Here is a 17,948-nt window from a genome sequence, read left to right on the forward strand (position 1 = left end):
CTAGGGCGTCAAATTGGCTAGAAACGGCCCTGGATATGCTGTAATGTTTATAGTACAAGTATTATTAAGAGATAACTTAGCTCAACATTCAAGAGCGGCTTCCATGCTGATCGACTGTTTTTCTTTTCTAGAACACGGTTCAATTGCTTATAATGCAAAGTAACTAGGCCTCGTTGTCATAAGCACTGACAGCTACTTACTTTTGGCAACCCTGAGGCTTTTCACAGACCGCTTCACTTTATAAAATCCCCAGTCAGCATAAAAGAATATACACACGTTAGAAAAAGGTAAAGATCTTTAGCTAAAATTATGCTTCTCTTTTTTTATAGCTCTGCAGATGGAAGCACAGCTTGATTATTATTATATGCATCTGGTATTTGAATGTCAGGAACAGTGGGTGTGTAGCGGCCAGCAGGAACTCGGAGTCCAGGGTCTCCATGTTAATGTCTGAATATAGCTGAAGCTAAGCATAACTTTGCCCCCCAGAGCGACCCGAACCATTTGCGAAGGCGGAAAGCTTGATATTTCACATCTAAACACGCCATTGCACAGAAAGCATTGTCTATTACCCACAAATCAGTGGGTGCACATTAAAGTGTGCGTTCCGTCTCTCTCACACACAGTAAAAATGCACAAAAAAGGTGTTATTCTCAATTCTGTGGGGACATTACTCTCAGCCTGCCTCTCACTTGCTCTGGCATTATGCCGGCAAGAAAAAAGCTCATTATTTCAGAGGTCTCAGAGTCTTTAACATGGCATCAAAATGACTCACTTGCACGGAAAGAGAAGGAGTTGATTGGTATTGTGATATGTCTTTGAATTAGAGTGTCTGCGTTTGATTATAGTCTGCTATATAAATGTCAGGTTGCAAACTCAGGAGCTCGCAGCTACCCAAACACAAACAGAGATGGTTTCCCCAGGGTCAGTTTGTATCAGTGAGCTCCAACTCAACTTTGAAGAGCAGTACGAATCCCACTTTTATAAAGAACAGCAAAATATCAAAGAGAAAGGACGGTGTTAATAAGAGAAGCACAGACAGTTGCTCCTTTAAAGTGCACTCAATGTGACTCTGCGATGTAGGAACATTGGCCTACTTGTCTATTGATTCTGTCAGATATTAACCTTCACCATTTTTACTTCAGAATGACACTTTATAATTACCAGCACACTGCGGTTTCCCATTAAACTACATGATTCATACTTTACACTCCTTCACGGCAAGGAATTTCTTCCCTATGTAGTTAAAGACTAACTTCAATGGTTAAAGATACTATTCTTATGTCAGATTTCTCTTACCTCCCAGCTGTTGTCCTGGGTTTGTCTCTTAAGCTTGATATTCCAGTCTTCTGAATTCACATCCGCACAGTGGGCTATTGTCAAGGCAACAGGGCAGGAAAGAGTCAGGCCAGGAGGGCCGTACGTTACTTCTGGACTCAAAAGTATCTCCTGACCTTCATCAGACAAAGCACTGAAGATAAAGAGACAGAAAGAGAGATTAGATTATATTATTTCAAAACAACAACAACAAAAAGATTATTAGTATTGCGGCGCTGCTAATACTGTTAGTTCCTGATGATTAACCGCTGTGTTTTTTCTCATTTGTAAGTGACTTTGGATAAAAGCATCTGCTAAATTAATAAATGTAAAAGTAATGCTTCTGATTCTACTTAATTGTCATTAGACATCAGGTGAAAACACACACACACACATTTTAACAATTTATTTAATTTCACTTAAAAGAAATAACTTACAAGGACGTAAATATTATAGATGCAGTTAGATACATGTACAAAATCATGGACCAATGGCATGCAACAGGTCTTCAAAATAAGCATTCTCTAATCTCCACCTCCCTTGTTTACTGTTGCGAACTCTGACAAGCTTTACAAAACATCCCATACGAAAAAACTGAAGCGTTCAGTGTGCTTTTCAATGAAACAACTCTTTGGATACTATCCTTACATGGGCTGGAATCAATTGTGACATTTATTTAAAGATGTGGGGAAAAAACAAAAAAAAACAGATTGTGTCCTCTCTGAGTACCTTTTAAGTGACCTAGCAAGAACATTATACCATATTTCTTTCAGGACCACTATCGTCAAAATGATAGACACTTAGCATATGGGCAAAAACTCCCTGTCCATTCATGCAGCCTGTCACGAATGAGCAGGGAGAGCAGCAATAATAACCCCCCTATAGTGTAAACAGAACAGAACAAAGCAGATATCATTAATGTACTTAATGATATTTAAGTGTAACATTATTCAAGATAAAGGAGTCTGATTCAACAAGGAATATCGGAAAGCCAGGACTATGCGAAAGGAGGAGTTGGGGATGGAGGAGGGAAATTTGCTCCTGAGAAAGCAAAAAAGCTGCTGAATAATACAGAATAGAGCTTATATAGGAATGCTGTGATAGATGAGAGTCAGCTGATGCAAGCTTGACTCGCGTGACCTGCCAGAACTAACACTACATGCTTAATTTTAGGATAATCTCCCTAAAACCGCATTTACTTCAAATTTGATCAACTTTCCAAACACACAGATATAATAGAAAAGAGAAGAAACTGGAGGGCAGCAACAGTAAATATGAGAACTATAATGATAACTATACCTACAAAGTTTTAATAATAAATCCACACCACAACTAACGACAAAGAGCAATCATATTGTTGATATCATATCATGAGTTTTTGAACGATAACAAACATTGACAGCCAATCAGAATCCACCTGAATTTTAAAGCGCTTGAGCATTTAAAGTGGCAGACGACAAAACTGCAGCACATGCTTATAATAAACAGAACATAATTGTCCATTGGTGTGGACACTAATATAGTTATTGCTATAGTTACCGGTCTTGGTGTGGGCCTTTAGAATTTATTTAACCCCTTAATAACAGTGTGCAGTAAAGCAGTGAATCGGTTTTATTTGACTAAAATTTAAACTTGAAAACTTACTGTCCACTATTAAAGGAAACATATTATGCCCCTTTTTACACTATGTAATATAAGTCTCTGGTGTCCCCAGAATGTGTCTGTGAAGTTTCAGCTCAAAATACCCCACAGATTTATTATATCATTTTGAAAATACCTGTTTTGAGTGGAAGCAGAAACACGCTGTGTTTCGTGCCTGTCTCTTTAAATGCAAATGAGCTGCTGCTCCCCGCCCCCTTTAACAGAATAGAGCTGCGCTATTACAGCTCGTACCTGCTGAAAAAACATCTGTTTTGGTTCTGATTATCATGTTTGTCGCGCTGAAATCATGCATTTTAAACCATATTAGTTTAAACTTCTTATGTACGGTTTTCTGAGAGCACACATCCGAAGCACATGCATGGACAGAAAGCGGCTTTCACCGCATGTGAGTACTAAACTAAGTTCTCATTCACACACAAGTTTACGTTAAAAACACATGAGTTACAAAAACAGTTGGTTATGTCTGTGAAGGTAAACAGCTGGGAAATAAATCGCATGTTTACAGTGCCTTGCGAAAATATTCATACCCCTTCATTTTTTTCACATTTTGTTAAGTTGCTGCCTTATGCCAAACTGCTTTAAATTACTTTTTCCCACATCAATCTACACTCCATAAACCATAACGGTAAAGCAAAAAACAGGTTTTTAACATCTTTGCAAATTTATTAAAAATAAAAAACTTAAATGATTCCATTGCATAAGTATCTGGGACAGTTGAAATTTAGCTCAGGAGCATTTATTTGCTTGTAGATATTACTACACTTCGAGTGAAGTTAACCTGTGGCAAATTCAATGGAATTGGTATGATTTGGAAAGGCACACACATCTTAATAAAAGGTCTAATAGCTGATAATGCATATCAGAGCAAAAACCAAGCCCTGAGGTCAAAATAACTGCCTGTAGAGCTCAGAAACAGGTTTTGTCAAGCCACACATCTGGAGAAGAGTTCAGAAAAAAAAATCTGCTTCTTTGAAGGGTCACAGAAGCACATAGTCTCTGTTACCCTTAATGGAAGAAGTTTGAAACAACCAGGACTCTTCCTAGAGCTGGCCTCCTGGCCAAACTGAGCAATTGATGGAGAAGGGTCTTGGTTAGAGTGGTGACCAAGAACATGATGGTCACTCTAGTTGAACTCCATGATCATATATGCAGATGGGAGAAATCTATAGAAGGACAAATATCACTGCAACACTCCACCGATCTGGGCTTTATGTCGGAGTGGCCAGACTCAATCTTCTCCTCAGTGAAGACACATGAAAACACACTTGGATTTTGCATAAAAACACCTAAAGGACTCTCAGACTCTGAGAAACAAGAGTCTCTGGTCTGATGAACCTCCGTTCCAAGCATCATGTTTGAAGGAAACCAGGCACTGCTAATCACCTGAAGAGTACCACCCCAAAAGTAAAGTGTGCTGGTAGCAGCCTCATGCTGTGGGGCTGTTTTTTAGTGGCAGGGACGGAGGGACACATTAGAGTAGAAGACAAGCTCAATGCACCAAAATATTGAGTTAGCCTTAATGAAAACCCAGTCCAGAGCATTCAGAACCTCAGACTGGGCAGAAGGTTCACCTTCCAAGAGGACAATGAACCTAAGCACACAGCAAGAGTGGCTTATAGACAACTCTGTGAATGTCCTTGAGCCTGAGCTCGAACCCAATCAAATATTTCTGGAGAAACTTGAAAATGTGCATTTTCTCCCATCCAACCTGACAGAGCTTGAGAGGTGAAGAGGTGAGGAGAAGAATGGCAGATAATTGCCAAATGATGATGATCAAAGCTTGTCACATCAAACAAAAAAGACTTGAGACTGTAAAGGTGCTTCAGCAAAATATTTAGTTAAGTGTATGAATACTTATGCAATGTACTTATTTAATTTTTTTTTTTATTTGTAATAAATTTACGAAGTTGTGACAATTCTGTTTTTGCTTTGTCAGTATGGTGTATGGAGTGTAGATTGATGTGGAAAAAAAGTTATTTAAAGCAGTTTAACATAAGGCAGCAACATAACAAAATGTGAAAAAATGTATGGGGTATGAATACTTTCGCAAGGCACTGTATATTAGATCTGTGTGGCAGCAGCAATATACGGTAAATACATCAATAAATCCACTGCTCTCTTGTCTCCTCTGAGGCTGGGACTCTAAATAGTGTTCTGTGCTCATCTGTGCAGCCAAAGGCAGAAAAGTTAGCATGTTTTGCTCAAACTTTTGCCATGGGATTAGAACTGGAACACCGTTGTCGCTTGCGAAAACACAATGACGGTGCCGTGGGTGGAAACTTACAGATCAAGGGGCGGTAATATGATAATGAGATCCCTTTGCCACGTCACCAAGGGAGCAAAATAAGACGCTCTCGTTTTTCCAGACGCTTGCAGAAAAAGGCTTACCAAAACAAAGTTACTGGGCCAATCTTTTTCGCGTTTCCTTGATTGGTAGATGCACCAGGGACCTGATTATAGCACTTAAAACTGGGAAAAGTCAGATTTTCATGATTTGTCACCTTTAAAATAAAATACAGATCAAGAGAACAACTTGTGTGAAACGCTCAAGGGAAAATCCTCACTCAATATGTGCTGCAGTGTCAAAATAACAGTATTGATTTCACCAGAAGATGCCGATGTTGAAATAAATGGAATTAGTTTGGTTAATAAACGTGAGGGTAAGCTACTGCAATAACACCATGAACAAACATTAGCTAGAAACACAAGCAGATTTGTTAATGGAAACATGTCAAGTAGCCACACAGCTCTTCCTGCAAACACAAACACAACAGATTAGCCTGCAGACTCAGCACTAATACAGATAGAGTATATTGTACTTTGCACTGGTTGAAGTGATTCCAGAGGGCAGTTGGACTTGATCGGGTGTGGATCAGTAAGTGTGTGCGTGTGTGAGTTCACTGGTCGATGGTGTTGTTTGAAGTGCTTTCTGAGGAGCCTGGTGACATACTGAGACAGTTTGGATGTGTTAGCGTCGATCGATATGACTGCTGTGGATCCTCAACAAGGGTTAGTCATCTACATCAGGGGGAGTCAGGCTGGCCTGGGAGGCGCCATGGAGAACTGACACATTGACACAGCAGATTACATGAACCAGACACCTGCTGTTAACAGAACCGTGATGATTTACTATACTTTACTCTTTGCACAGAGATTCTAGACTAGATTTTAATACGTATGAGTGGTGTTTGTCCATGTAAAACTCTCTGCTATCGACAGTCTCTGCTAAGGTGTTCTGTCTTTAGTATGTTGCTGTGTGGTAAAATATATCACATTGCTGTGAAAGCCCTATTTTGGAACCTTTATTTTTAAGAGTGTAATTTGAGGTATTATTTATGATTGTAGCAAAAACAGGTCAAAGTTCAACACTTAAATGCCTACAGTATGTGAAGATATTTTGAAGAATACTAGTAGCCAAACAGTTTTAGTGTCCATTGACTTCCATGTTATGGCCAAAAATATTTTCAAAATATTATTTTATGTTTTACAGAAGACAGAAAGACATACAAGTTTGGAACAAAATGATGGTGAGGAAAAGATGAATGAATTTTAATTTTGGGCATACTATTCCTTTAAGGCTATGGATTTAGACAAAAGCACCACTAATAACAATGCTTCTGATGAACATACGGGCAGAATATCAAGTGTTTATTTTACATTCGGTGCCGTTTTTCATTCTCAGTAGGTGGCGGGCTGAGACAGCCGTCCAATTACAGCATTTGACACTGTACCGTACCAACAGGCCAGTCACTTAACAGCCTTGTAATCGCTCTCTCACTGCATCTGCACTGCTTGTTTACATGTTGATATATTTATATTGAGTAATTACCTGTTCTCTCCTAACATCCTCCATCTATTGGCATTGTATCCAAACTCTTTTGTGTCTGAAATAAAGGCAATTAACGCAGATGAAGCAGCTAAGTTTGTTTTGCCATTCTGGAGAGGAGAAAGAGCATTACTTGACATTTACAGCCATTTCATGAAACTCTCGCAGACACTAGAAAAACATTAATGCACATAAAACGCACATCAAATGGAACAAAATGTCTCATATTTGCTGAAATATCACGAACAGCGGTAAACAAATGAAAAACCGTTGGAGGGGGCTCAATATTGATTGATCTGGATGATTCAGATGCCCCCTGCGCCTTTTAAATAAACAGACCTATTAATTACAATGGTGTGGAGACCTGATTGGTGGAGATCAGATGTGGGTTTTGAATGAGGAAAAAAAATATGTTAGATAACTATGTTGAAAAACTGCTTTGGCAGCAGGGTAATTAACTATAACTAAAACTAAACCCATAAAAATCATTAATTAAAATACAATACACATTAACTGAAATAAAATAAAATACAAAAATCAAACACTATAATATCGTGTATCTCAGTTACACTAAAATTTTCCATGTTGTTCATTCACATTTGCAAATCATTATTTTTTTCCTGTGGAAAATTATAAAAAGGAGTCTAGTTTACCGCTACACTAGAATATCTTAGGGTGTATTCAGACCAGGAAAGTCTGCTAGTTCACTTGCTTTGGTCCGGAACAAATACAATGTTGATTTTTTTTTTGTTTGGTGTGGTTCACTTTCACACCGCCCTTTTTGCAAGTGAACCAGAAATTGTAAAAAAACACACGTGTGCTAAAGGTCATCCATTCATTGGACAGAAATTCTCAAGCATACCAGAGTTCGTTTGGAAGCGGACCGAGACCACCTCTTCAGCTGGGTCTCGGTGCAGTTGTTTGGTCCACACCTGAGTGCGATTGCTGTATTCACACCTGCCCAAAAGAGCCGCACCAAGGGGGGAAAACGAACTTGAGTTCGATTCAATCGAACCAAACAAGACAGGTGTGAATACACCCTTATGCTATAAAATGAACTAGTAACTAGTAAAAAATGAATGCAAAAAAAACACAAATTTCTTTGGTTGTGTTATTTCGTGTGTTATTAAGTGAACCATGAGCACCACTGGACCCCTCTCCAATAAATAAAAAAATAAATAAAGAATAAAATAAAATAAATTGGTGTATGATTCCCTGATTGTGAATTTTTATTTCTTATCTGCTGTCACCTTTTTCCTCCTCAAACAGACACAAGCCCAGAGACCAAACAAACAGAGAACAGACTTCAACAAATTAAAACCAAAACTGCTCCCTCAGGAAACCACCACCACAAGCTTCTTCACCGCATTTTATGCCGCAGACATTATGGCCTGATCAATATGAACAATTATCTCTCATAGATCACACTGACTACGAGAAGACTGGAAGTGTTTGACTGGAAAGCTCTGTTTGCACTGAAGGCAATTTTGACACATCAGGCTGTGTTGCTGATCACTGGAAGAATTTGGATGCCCTAATGTTATTTATACTGTGCCGGGCTGCATTACTGGACATTCATTTTGAAAATAATGCTGCTGTTGAGATGATGTCATTGCATTCAAGGAATTTGTTTCCTTGCAATTAAAAATAAATCATTCTGGAGGTGAAAAATGTTTATGAAAATGTACATAATACATCATATCATCAAGTTGAACAACATTATTTAAACTCTGCTATTTATTGTCAGCCATTGCTTTGTCACTGTAAATCGCTGTCAGTGTGAACAGACATTAAAAAGTGCAGTCTAGTCCTGTCAAAAGTGACTGCTAGCTAGCAGGCAAGGGTCCAGCCATTATTCATTTCCCATGGTTCATCAGATGTAAAGAGGAGCTGGAGATGCAGCACTAATAATGAGGAAATGCATCACCTTTTGATTTACAAGTTTAATATCCGCTAGGATAGCAAAAAACTAAAACAAACAAATCTGCTTTCATTAACACAGTGTGAATCACTTCCTAGTAATACAAATGTTCGGTGTGATGTCCAGGTGAATCCACAGAGAAGTGTACAGGAGAGCTTTAAGCTCTGCAAATAGCTTAGAGGTCTGAGCAAACTCAATCCTATCACCGTGAACAAATAAAAAGAGTCTCTGATTGATCCTTTTTTATGACTCTGCTCTCTATAGCCGCTGTTATGAGGACTCTGGAGATCGTGTGGCTAAATTTAGGAGGTTCTGCAGATTGATTTCTGCTTCTCTCTTCTTCTAAACCCCCTCTCTCCACCTTCTGTAGATGCTTGGTCGTAAGATTGCAGTGTTGTGGATTGAATTTCTCCCCGCCACTCATCACAACTGTCAAAAGATAGGCTTTGACTGACAGCTGGGCTGAGCAGCTAGAGTTTGACTGACTGAGAGCTGCATTGCGGTGGTGTTGGCGTGTCGAATGGGAGATGGGGAAGCAAACAGCTCTGAGCTTATCGAACGCTAGCAGGTACCTTCATCTGCGGACTTGCTGAGATTGAGGTTTTCATCTATGAGTGCTGAAGAATCTCTGAACACTTGTGACCTTTGATCTCTATCAATCCCAGTGAGCCTATGACAGCGACTGAGGATTGAGAGTGAAGCGAAAGGTGTCTTCCGTCTGATTGTAGGTGACATTCGTGAGTTTTACAACTTTAGTTTTAAATCCTCCTTCGCCAAAGTTTACTCGTAATTTTTTGGGGGTTAATCCCAGAGTTAAGCAGCTCACCAGAACAAAGCAAGTGGCGTTCTGTGAGATTTCCACTCCTGAAACACTGCGTTACGATATACAGCGTCCCTATATAATGTTCACTGGGATATCTGTAGAAATTCACTTTACTTGACAAAATATGTTCATTTGGAACAGGTTGTAACATCAAACCCAGATTCTAAGTTTGAGGTATGAAACATAATATACTTTAGTGTAAATAATTATATACCAGAAAAGTTTTTACACAAGTTATTAGTTATGCCAAACTCAAATACTTAATTATTTTTAAAAGTCCTTATCCCTTATGTTTAATTAGTAAATCATAAACAATCAGGAGTCATGTAAATTAATTGGATAAAAACAGCGGGACCCCTGAAGAACATTCAGTTCCTAAAACTTCTGGAATCCTGTAATTAAATTATTTATTTATTTATTTAATTATTTATTTATTATTTTATTTTAATTGTAGAAAGTAGAGTACATGGATTAAAAAACAGGTTAAAAAATACTAGGGCAAGGGGGGGTCTTTAAATATTGTTGTGGAGATGGGGGACCTTGGAGTCAATAGTGCTGATAACCACTGATTTAGTATGCTTACATCGCAGCATGATGCCCACAGGGCTGGTCTCAGGTCGAGTACTGTGCCATTGTTTCAGAGTCACCATCTTTTTTTCCCTTGTTGCGACAGGGTGGCACAGCTGGCTGATAACCTGCTTGACTCGGATGTGTTTTACCACTCTCGCACACAGGCCCAGCATACTAACGCTATAAAAGTACACCTTCTTAAATGAGCCTCAGGAGAGCCGGTCGCACCTAGCTGCCTTCAATATACTGGCCTGTCTTCGTAACTACAGCGCTGCCTCTGAAACATAATGCCAGCTCTTAGCAGAGAGCAAGTCTGACTGACTGCTAGATCCAGCAAGTGGGGTAAGATTGATGGTAAGAAGGGAAAATTGAGGTACAGAAAGTAAGAAACAGGAACAAAAAGAAATGTGCCCTACCATTATGTTTTGGATGCTGGTGTGATACACACCACCTTGGCCTACCAGCTTCACCAACAAGACGTTCCTGGATGGCAAGCTAATTTAACATAGCTAGACTAGTCCACTAGCTAGAAAAGCACCAAATCAGCAGTTTGTGTGTGAGAGAAAAGCTCATTTCTGTAACTTAGTGAGCTGCCTTGATGCCTACTGCCAACATAAGTAGCTGTCTAAATATATATTATGTAAAACTTAAAATAAAAATCACTTAAAAAAAACAACTTGATGTACTAAAATAACTACAACTTAAATAAAAATTAATAATAAATATATCGATATACTACCCAGAACCCAAACCCTATAATCTAATAATAATGACAAAAACACACAACAAAATTACTAAAACATTAACAACTTACAATGAAAACGGAATATATATATTTAATTTATCATTTATAATATAATTTATTTTAATAAAAACTATAATAGCATTTCTGTCATACTAAAATAACACTAATCCTAATTGGTCATTGGTTTTGGTTCATTTGTTTTTAAAATAATTTTTATTGATATTTTTCAGTATTGAATGGCTGATAAGGTTTTGTCCGGCATCTTCTATATATTTCACTAAATTGCAATTCTCTACAAAGGGCCTTAGAACTGGGCAAAAATGAGTTATCTTAAGACAGCATAATTAAGTTGGATTAGCCTCCACGTTGGGTTTTAAAATTCTCTTTCCGTAGGCAGCTCTCTAGGTTTTGGAACAGAACAGAAAAGCGAGTTGAATACAGTCTCGCTTTTGTGCGTCAGTGTCCTGGCTATATTACCTTGAGTCCTGCTGGGTAATGCTCATGTACAGTTCCCAGGTTGTGTCCTCTTCAATTGCACCGTGAGGCACCAGCAAACTCACACCTAGCAGAAGACAACACACACACACACACAAAACCAAACAATTTATATGATTTGACAACATGATGGAATGGGACTTTGATGCTAAACTGGAACAAACAAAGTTCCTCTTTTGGAAACACCCTTAATTTCCCAGAGGCCCTTTCTGCAGAATGAATAGTTTGGTGCAAGCAAATTTGGAATTTGAAATTTGGAAACTGGAATTTAGAAACAACTGAACATTTATATTGTGGGACTCGTGCATGACAACACGTCTTCTTAAAAATCAATTCAAAAACCCCTTTACGAAGGTTTGTGTACAACGCACATGTGCACACACCTTGTGAAGTGACAAGGCGCCTGTAGAGTTGTAAGAGTCACTACTCGTCTGTAAAGGTCTTAAAAAGGCTGAGCGAGAACAGATGCACTAGCCTCTAACCTTTCTCACACACTTCTGCCAGCCTGTCAAGGCTCTTTACTGCATGTGACAGGATCAGAGGTGGAAAAGAGCAAGGGAGTGTAAAGAAGAGAGATGGAGAGAGAGATGGACCCTAGAGACTCCTAAATCAATGCCGCCCTGCTGGTCTGTCTGCATCTCTGTCAGCTGCCCCCTCTCTCAGCCACTGAGTGCTGTGTGCACTGGATATACTGAGCATGAGAGAGAAAGACATGAAAAGAGAAACGGAGAGAGAATAAAGAAGAGACTGGTATGTGTGTGTGTGTGTGTGTGTGTGTGTGCATACCAGCTCATCTCTCCCTATATTTAAGAAGCAAGTCATTTTGGCATAGAACCACCCACTTAGAAAGGACATGTAAACAACAGCATTTTATTATTATTTCTTATTTTTATGAACTTTTAGAATAATGTGGAATATCTTAAGGTTATCTTGTTAACTTGCTATTAATAAATAAAATAAAAAATAAAACAAATACATGCAAAACAAAATGTTACAAAACATAAAAACTATACATAATATATATATATAATAAAACCTATTTAGCAGGGTGCATTAAATTCATCAAAAAAGACAGTAAAGACATTGTATGCTGTTCTTTTAAACTTTGTATTCATAAAAAAACCTGATAAAACATATTTACACAATAATATTAAGCAACACAAATATTATTTAACACTTAACTGTTTCTTGAGCACCAAAGCAGCATATTAGAATGATTTCTAAAGGATTATGTGACACTAAAGACGGGAGAAAATATATATACTACCATTTATAATTGTATTATATTTTATATATTTTATTTACTTATTTAAATCCCAGCCTTAAACAATGCATAATGAAATGGATATATGAATTTGTGGCGAGGGGGGGCGTGGTTTAGCGGAGTCTGCAGCGGGAGAGAGCGGTCGGAGATGAGCCGGGGCGGGATCCACAGCACTTCCCTTTTTCCCGCTCTCTCCACGCCAGTCCCTTGACCCACTTCCTGCCACTAGGGCGGCGGGGAAGTCTGGGCCGGCCTGTTGGCATTGCGGGGACCCCGGACATTTCATTGACCGGTGCCCGGTGATGGAGGTCGGGGCACTGATCCGGGTCCCGGACGACCCACAGGCTGCCCCCGATCAAGCTGGCCTAACCAAATACCTGTGAGTATTAAGGGGGGTATTTATCTCGCTTTGGTGGATTCGGGGTGTAACCAAACCTCGATCCATCAAAGCTTGATTCAGCTCGAGGCATTGGATAGAAGCCGCATGGTTCCGGTGCGGTGTGTGCACGGGGATGTGGTGGAATATCCTCTAATGTCCGTGCTGATTCAATTTCGGGGTCAAAAACATAGTGTGGAGGTCACAATTAATCCGCACCTCCGGCATCCGCTAATATTGGGGACGAATTGGCCAGTATTATTATCGCGTTTCGCAACATTTCGGTGGAAAGTGTGGCGGACGCGCTGTTTCGGTTAATCTCTCGAGTGGAAATCCCAAAGGAGATTCTCACTGATCAAGGCACGGCGTTCATGTCACGTACGTTACGCGAACTGTACGGATTATTGGGCATTAAGTCGATTCGCACCAGCGTCTACCACCCACAAACAGACGGTCTGGTGGAACGGTTTAATCGCACGTTGAAAACCATGATTCGGAAGTTCGTTCACGAAGACACCAAAAATTGGAACAGGTGGCTGGAACCCCTCTTGTTCGCTGTGCGGGAGGTCCCCCAAGCCTCCACGGGGTTCTCCCCTTTTGAGCTTCTCTATGGGCGTCAGCCCCGTGGGGTGCTAGACGTCCTGAGAGAAACTTGGGAGGACGGGCCTTCAGAAAGCCGAAATGAAATTCAAAACGTGCTGGACCTGAGAACAAAACTCCACACCTTGGGGCGGCTGTCGACGGAGAATTTGTTACAGGCCCAGGAAAATGGACGGCTCGGTACGATTCTGTGTGGATTATCGCAAGGTTAATCAGGTGTCGAAATTCGACGCATATCCAGTGCCGCGGGTTGACGAACTGCTTGATCGGCTGGGTGCAGCTTGTTTTTATTCGACACTGGATTTAACTAAAGGATACTGGTAGATCCCCTTATCACCTCTATCCAAAGAAAAAACGGCCTTCACCACGCCGTTCGGATTACACCAATTCGTTACGCTTCCGTTCGGGTTGTTTGGGCCGCCGGCCACGTTTCAGCGCCTCATGGATAAGATTCTTCGGCCACATGCGACATATGCTGCTGCTTATCTAGATGATATTATTATTTATAGTAACGACTGGCAGCGGCATATGGAGCATGTGTGGTCCGTACTGAGAGCGCTGAGAAGGGCCGGACTGACGGCGAACCCGAAGAAGTGTGCGGTTGGGCAGGTGGAGGTTCGGTATCTGGGCTTCCACTTGGGCCACGGGCAGGTGCGTCCCCAAATTAGTAAGACGGCAGCAGTTGCAACCTGCCCGAGACCCAAGACCAAAAAGGAGGTACAGCACTATTGAAAAGGAGTGTCTGGCGATCTGGTGGGTGGTTCTCACCCTCCGTTATTATCTCCTGGGGCAGGAGTTCACTCTCTGTTTGGACCACACGCCCCTGCAGTGGCTCCACCGCATGAAGGATACCAATGCGCGGATCACTCGTTGGTATTTGGCTCTCCAGCCATTTAAGTTCAAGGTGATCCACAGGCCGGGGGCGCAGATGGCCGCGGCGGACTTCCTCTCCAGGAATGGGGGGGCTGCGGGCCAGAGGGCTCCCCGGCCTGAGTGGGGCGGTGAGGGTATGTGGCGAGGGGGGCATGGTTTAGCGGAGTCTGCAGCGGGAGAGAGCGGTTTGGAGACGAGCGGTGAGTAAGTAGGTCAAGTGCATGATGACATTCACCTGCTTCTCGTTTCAGTGACTGGCCTGGAGAGATTGTAAAAGGCCTCAGGGGGAACAGAGAGGGAGAGAGACAGACTGAACACTCGTGGGGGAGAGACGGTGGCCTGGGCATAGAGAACCGCAGAAGTGCTATATAAGTTTTGTTTGTTTTGCCACACAAGAGCGCCTGCTTGTATTAGCTGTTCCTACAGGACGCTTATTAAATTACCCGAGCCTCAGTCACGCTGACTCCGACTTCTTCCTTCCCTAATAAAGAACCTCATTACAGAATAATAATTCAATGATAACAATCTCCTTCAAGTAATTCCAAATTCAAACTTCAAATTCCAATTCCTGTGGAACATGAACAATTGAATTTGAATTGATAGCCAGTTCTTACATGCTAAATGTCTAATATTCTTAATAAGCATCAGCTTTTCTGTGAATGGGCTGTTGACTGAAACTATTCCGTATTCAGCTGCAGTTTGCTTTGTTGCATTTTTTTCACTTAAAATGTTTGATTCTCTCACACTTCTTTAATCTTTCTACAGCATGCAGTAAACACACACCTGCGTTGGGCACCACCAGTCGTCCTCCACCGTGCCCGAACACCCCGCTGGTCCTGAGCGGTCGCTTGCCAGTCATCATACTGGAGAGCAGAGCTGACTGGACGGGAGCCAGCTGGCTCTTCCCTCTCCCACCCAGCGTGCCTCCACCGCCTCCGATCTCCTGCACCACACCGCGAGGAAATGTTTGGGAAGGCGCTTTCGCATGATACTCCGCCCTCTCAGACACACCCAGGGACACCATAAAGGAGCTGTGAACTTTGACCTTGAGGTCAGGAAGGGGGTCAAAGAGTGCAGGTTCAGGGATGAGCTCCTTCTCCATGGAGTCAGGGAAACAGATGGGGCCGGTGTAGGTCCGTGACACGGTCAGGTCTGGCTGCATGGAGGAGTTCATTAACAGAGGGTTACCTGGAACACAAAGTATGGTAGACGGGTCAATGACATGCTGCTCAATTGTTTGTCTGGATTTATTAAACTATTCAAAAATGCATTTAAAATGCAATTCATACATAGAATGGCTTGAATACACATCTTCTATAAAAGAAGCTTAACAGCTAATTTACTAACTATTAATAATCTGCAAATTATGAGTTTATTGAGGCAAAAGTCGTAGTTAATAGTTAGAATTAGTCCCCAAACTAAAGTGTGACCAAAATAAGGAGGCATAAATCTTAATAAACACATAATAATAATAATAATAATAAAATTATTATTTTATTAGTATATGCTTTTTAAATGTTGTGAGGTTTTGTTTAATATTACAACGATTAATATTAATTTAGAAAACGCTATGTTTAAAATGATAACAAACTTACCTTAAAACAAATTTTGATTTTTTTTTATAAACCTGTGTGTAAACTCAAGTGTATTCATGGTGTATGAATAAAAATATGCATTTTTAATTAAAATATGAATTACTTGAAAAGCTTTTTCAATAAATTACATAAAAAACAATAAGAAATCAAAGAATTAGATTTCACCTTTTGAGCTTAGACATCCTTGGATTTTCATTATTTTAGACATCTTTGGATTGACTCAGACACAGCTTGAAACTCCTGTGTGTGCATCACAGACAAATAGCAGTGATTTTGCTGGCTACATTTTTGAATGCTTGACCTTCGATCATACATCAGTGTACAACTACAGACCCAACAGTATCTGTACAGTAGGTCTACTATACACATAGAATTGTGTCTTTATGTTGATGAGTAGACCTTCACTGAATCTGAACCTGCAGAATTCAACCAAAAGCTCTGCAGGTTTCCAAGGAATTCAAACATCCATCATTCAAAAAGTTGTCTATAGTACATCCCTGGGTTTTGCATGTTTTTAATAAATCATTTAATATTTAGCAGACATTAAATGATTAATGAGAAAATACAGCCCTGTTTTTGAGTAGAGTTCATTCAATTCAGTGGGTCATGGTTTGGCTGGTTAGTTTTTAAGGGAAAAAAATCACCACTGACACCCTTTCAAAAGATCTGTATATTCTGCCAAAAATAATAATATACTTATTTATTTATTAGGGATGCACTGATGTATATGCATTAAAAGCAATTATCTCTGCCATCAGACATCGGCTGATTGTTTAAAAAACAGCTGATGTTCAGGGCGGATTATATCCTGTCAATTAAAAACATGTCGGCACTACAGTAGTGCATGAATTCAGTTAATGCGAGTTAAGAATGTTAATATCTTCTGTTTAAAACTGAGAGCAATTACTCTGAAACATGGAAAACATGTTGATATGGAAAGCATAAAATGTATTAAATTGCATTTCTTTCAAAATTGTGTAATTTATTATCATTCTAAATAATTGGATATACGTATTGGCACAGAAAAATTGTTAGTGCATCTCTCTATATATAATTTAAGTAGAACGTTTTGTGAAATACATGTTTTACCAACACGTTTCAAATATATGATTGGCTCAAGATTAATATACATATATATTAGGGCTGTCAATTGATTAACATTTTTAATCTAATTAATCACATCCTTTTTCTGTGATTAATCGCGATTAATCGCACACTTCATGAAATTAAGCATAGACCATTTATCTTGTTTCAAATGTTTATTTTGTCATCATTTACTATATCCAGCAAAGTAAACCAAAAGACTGAAGGGTAATTCTCAAAAATCTATATTTTCTGCAAGCTTTTTTCAAGATACATTTAGATGTCTTTCCAAAAAAAGGACACTTAGAAACGCCAAAAGGACACCAAATTATATAAGGAGCCCATATAAGCACATATGAAAGAAAAAAATCTGAATTTTGTAGTATGTGTACAGTGCAACAGCAAAGAACTTTTTTTTACATTTTAGAGAAGCCAAGTTGCGATACCGAACAGAGCTCGTGTTTTAAAGCGAAACACACTGGAATGAATAATTAACTTAAAACGCAACGCGAGTCTCTGTTTTCTCTGCAATCGCTGATGTAATCAGCCTGGTTTCCTTTATATTAGCACTGTTTTGGACGGATTGTTTGAGTGCATTCGCTTACTGGATTGAAAACTTTCCCAGAGTTTAGCAGCTTAAAATGATCTGATCACAAGCAGAGAAGCAAAATTGGGTTAAAGGGTTAGAATAGAAATTGTGCTTCAGTAATTTTGCGTTAAATTTTAACGATTTAAGGATTGTAAAATTAATCGCATGTGTTAACGATGACAGCCCTAATATATATATATATATATATATAT

The 17,948-nt window shown here is 39.7% G+C and overlaps 1 protein-coding gene across 2 annotated transcripts in view; it reads right to left on the reverse strand.

Annotated features, from left to right (window-relative positions):
* Nucleotides 1-17,948, reverse strand: part of LOC107563913 (netrin receptor UNC5D-like) — a 230,785-nt gene that overhangs the window by 10,952 nt on the left and 201,885 nt on the right. For both annotated transcript variants that reach the window (XM_016248895.1, XM_016248894.1), the window contains exons 10-12: nucleotides 15,253-15,657; nucleotides 11,339-11,423; nucleotides 1,297-1,468 (exon numbers count right to left, since the gene is read on the reverse strand). In XM_016248895.1, the coding sequence (XP_016104381.1) occupies nucleotides 1,297-1,468; nucleotides 11,339-11,423; nucleotides 15,253-15,657 (662 nt within the window). The remainder of the gene's footprint in view (nucleotides 1-1,296; nucleotides 1,469-11,338; nucleotides 11,424-15,252; nucleotides 15,658-17,948) is intronic.

The sequence above is a fragment of the Sinocyclocheilus grahami genome, unplaced genomic scaffold, assembly GCF_001515645.1.
Source record: "Sinocyclocheilus grahami isolate Dianchi unplaced genomic scaffold, SAMN03320097.WGS_v1.1 scaffold897.1, whole genome shotgun sequence".
Classification (NCBI taxonomy): Eukaryota; Metazoa; Chordata; class Actinopteri; order Cypriniformes; family Cyprinidae; genus Sinocyclocheilus; species Sinocyclocheilus grahami.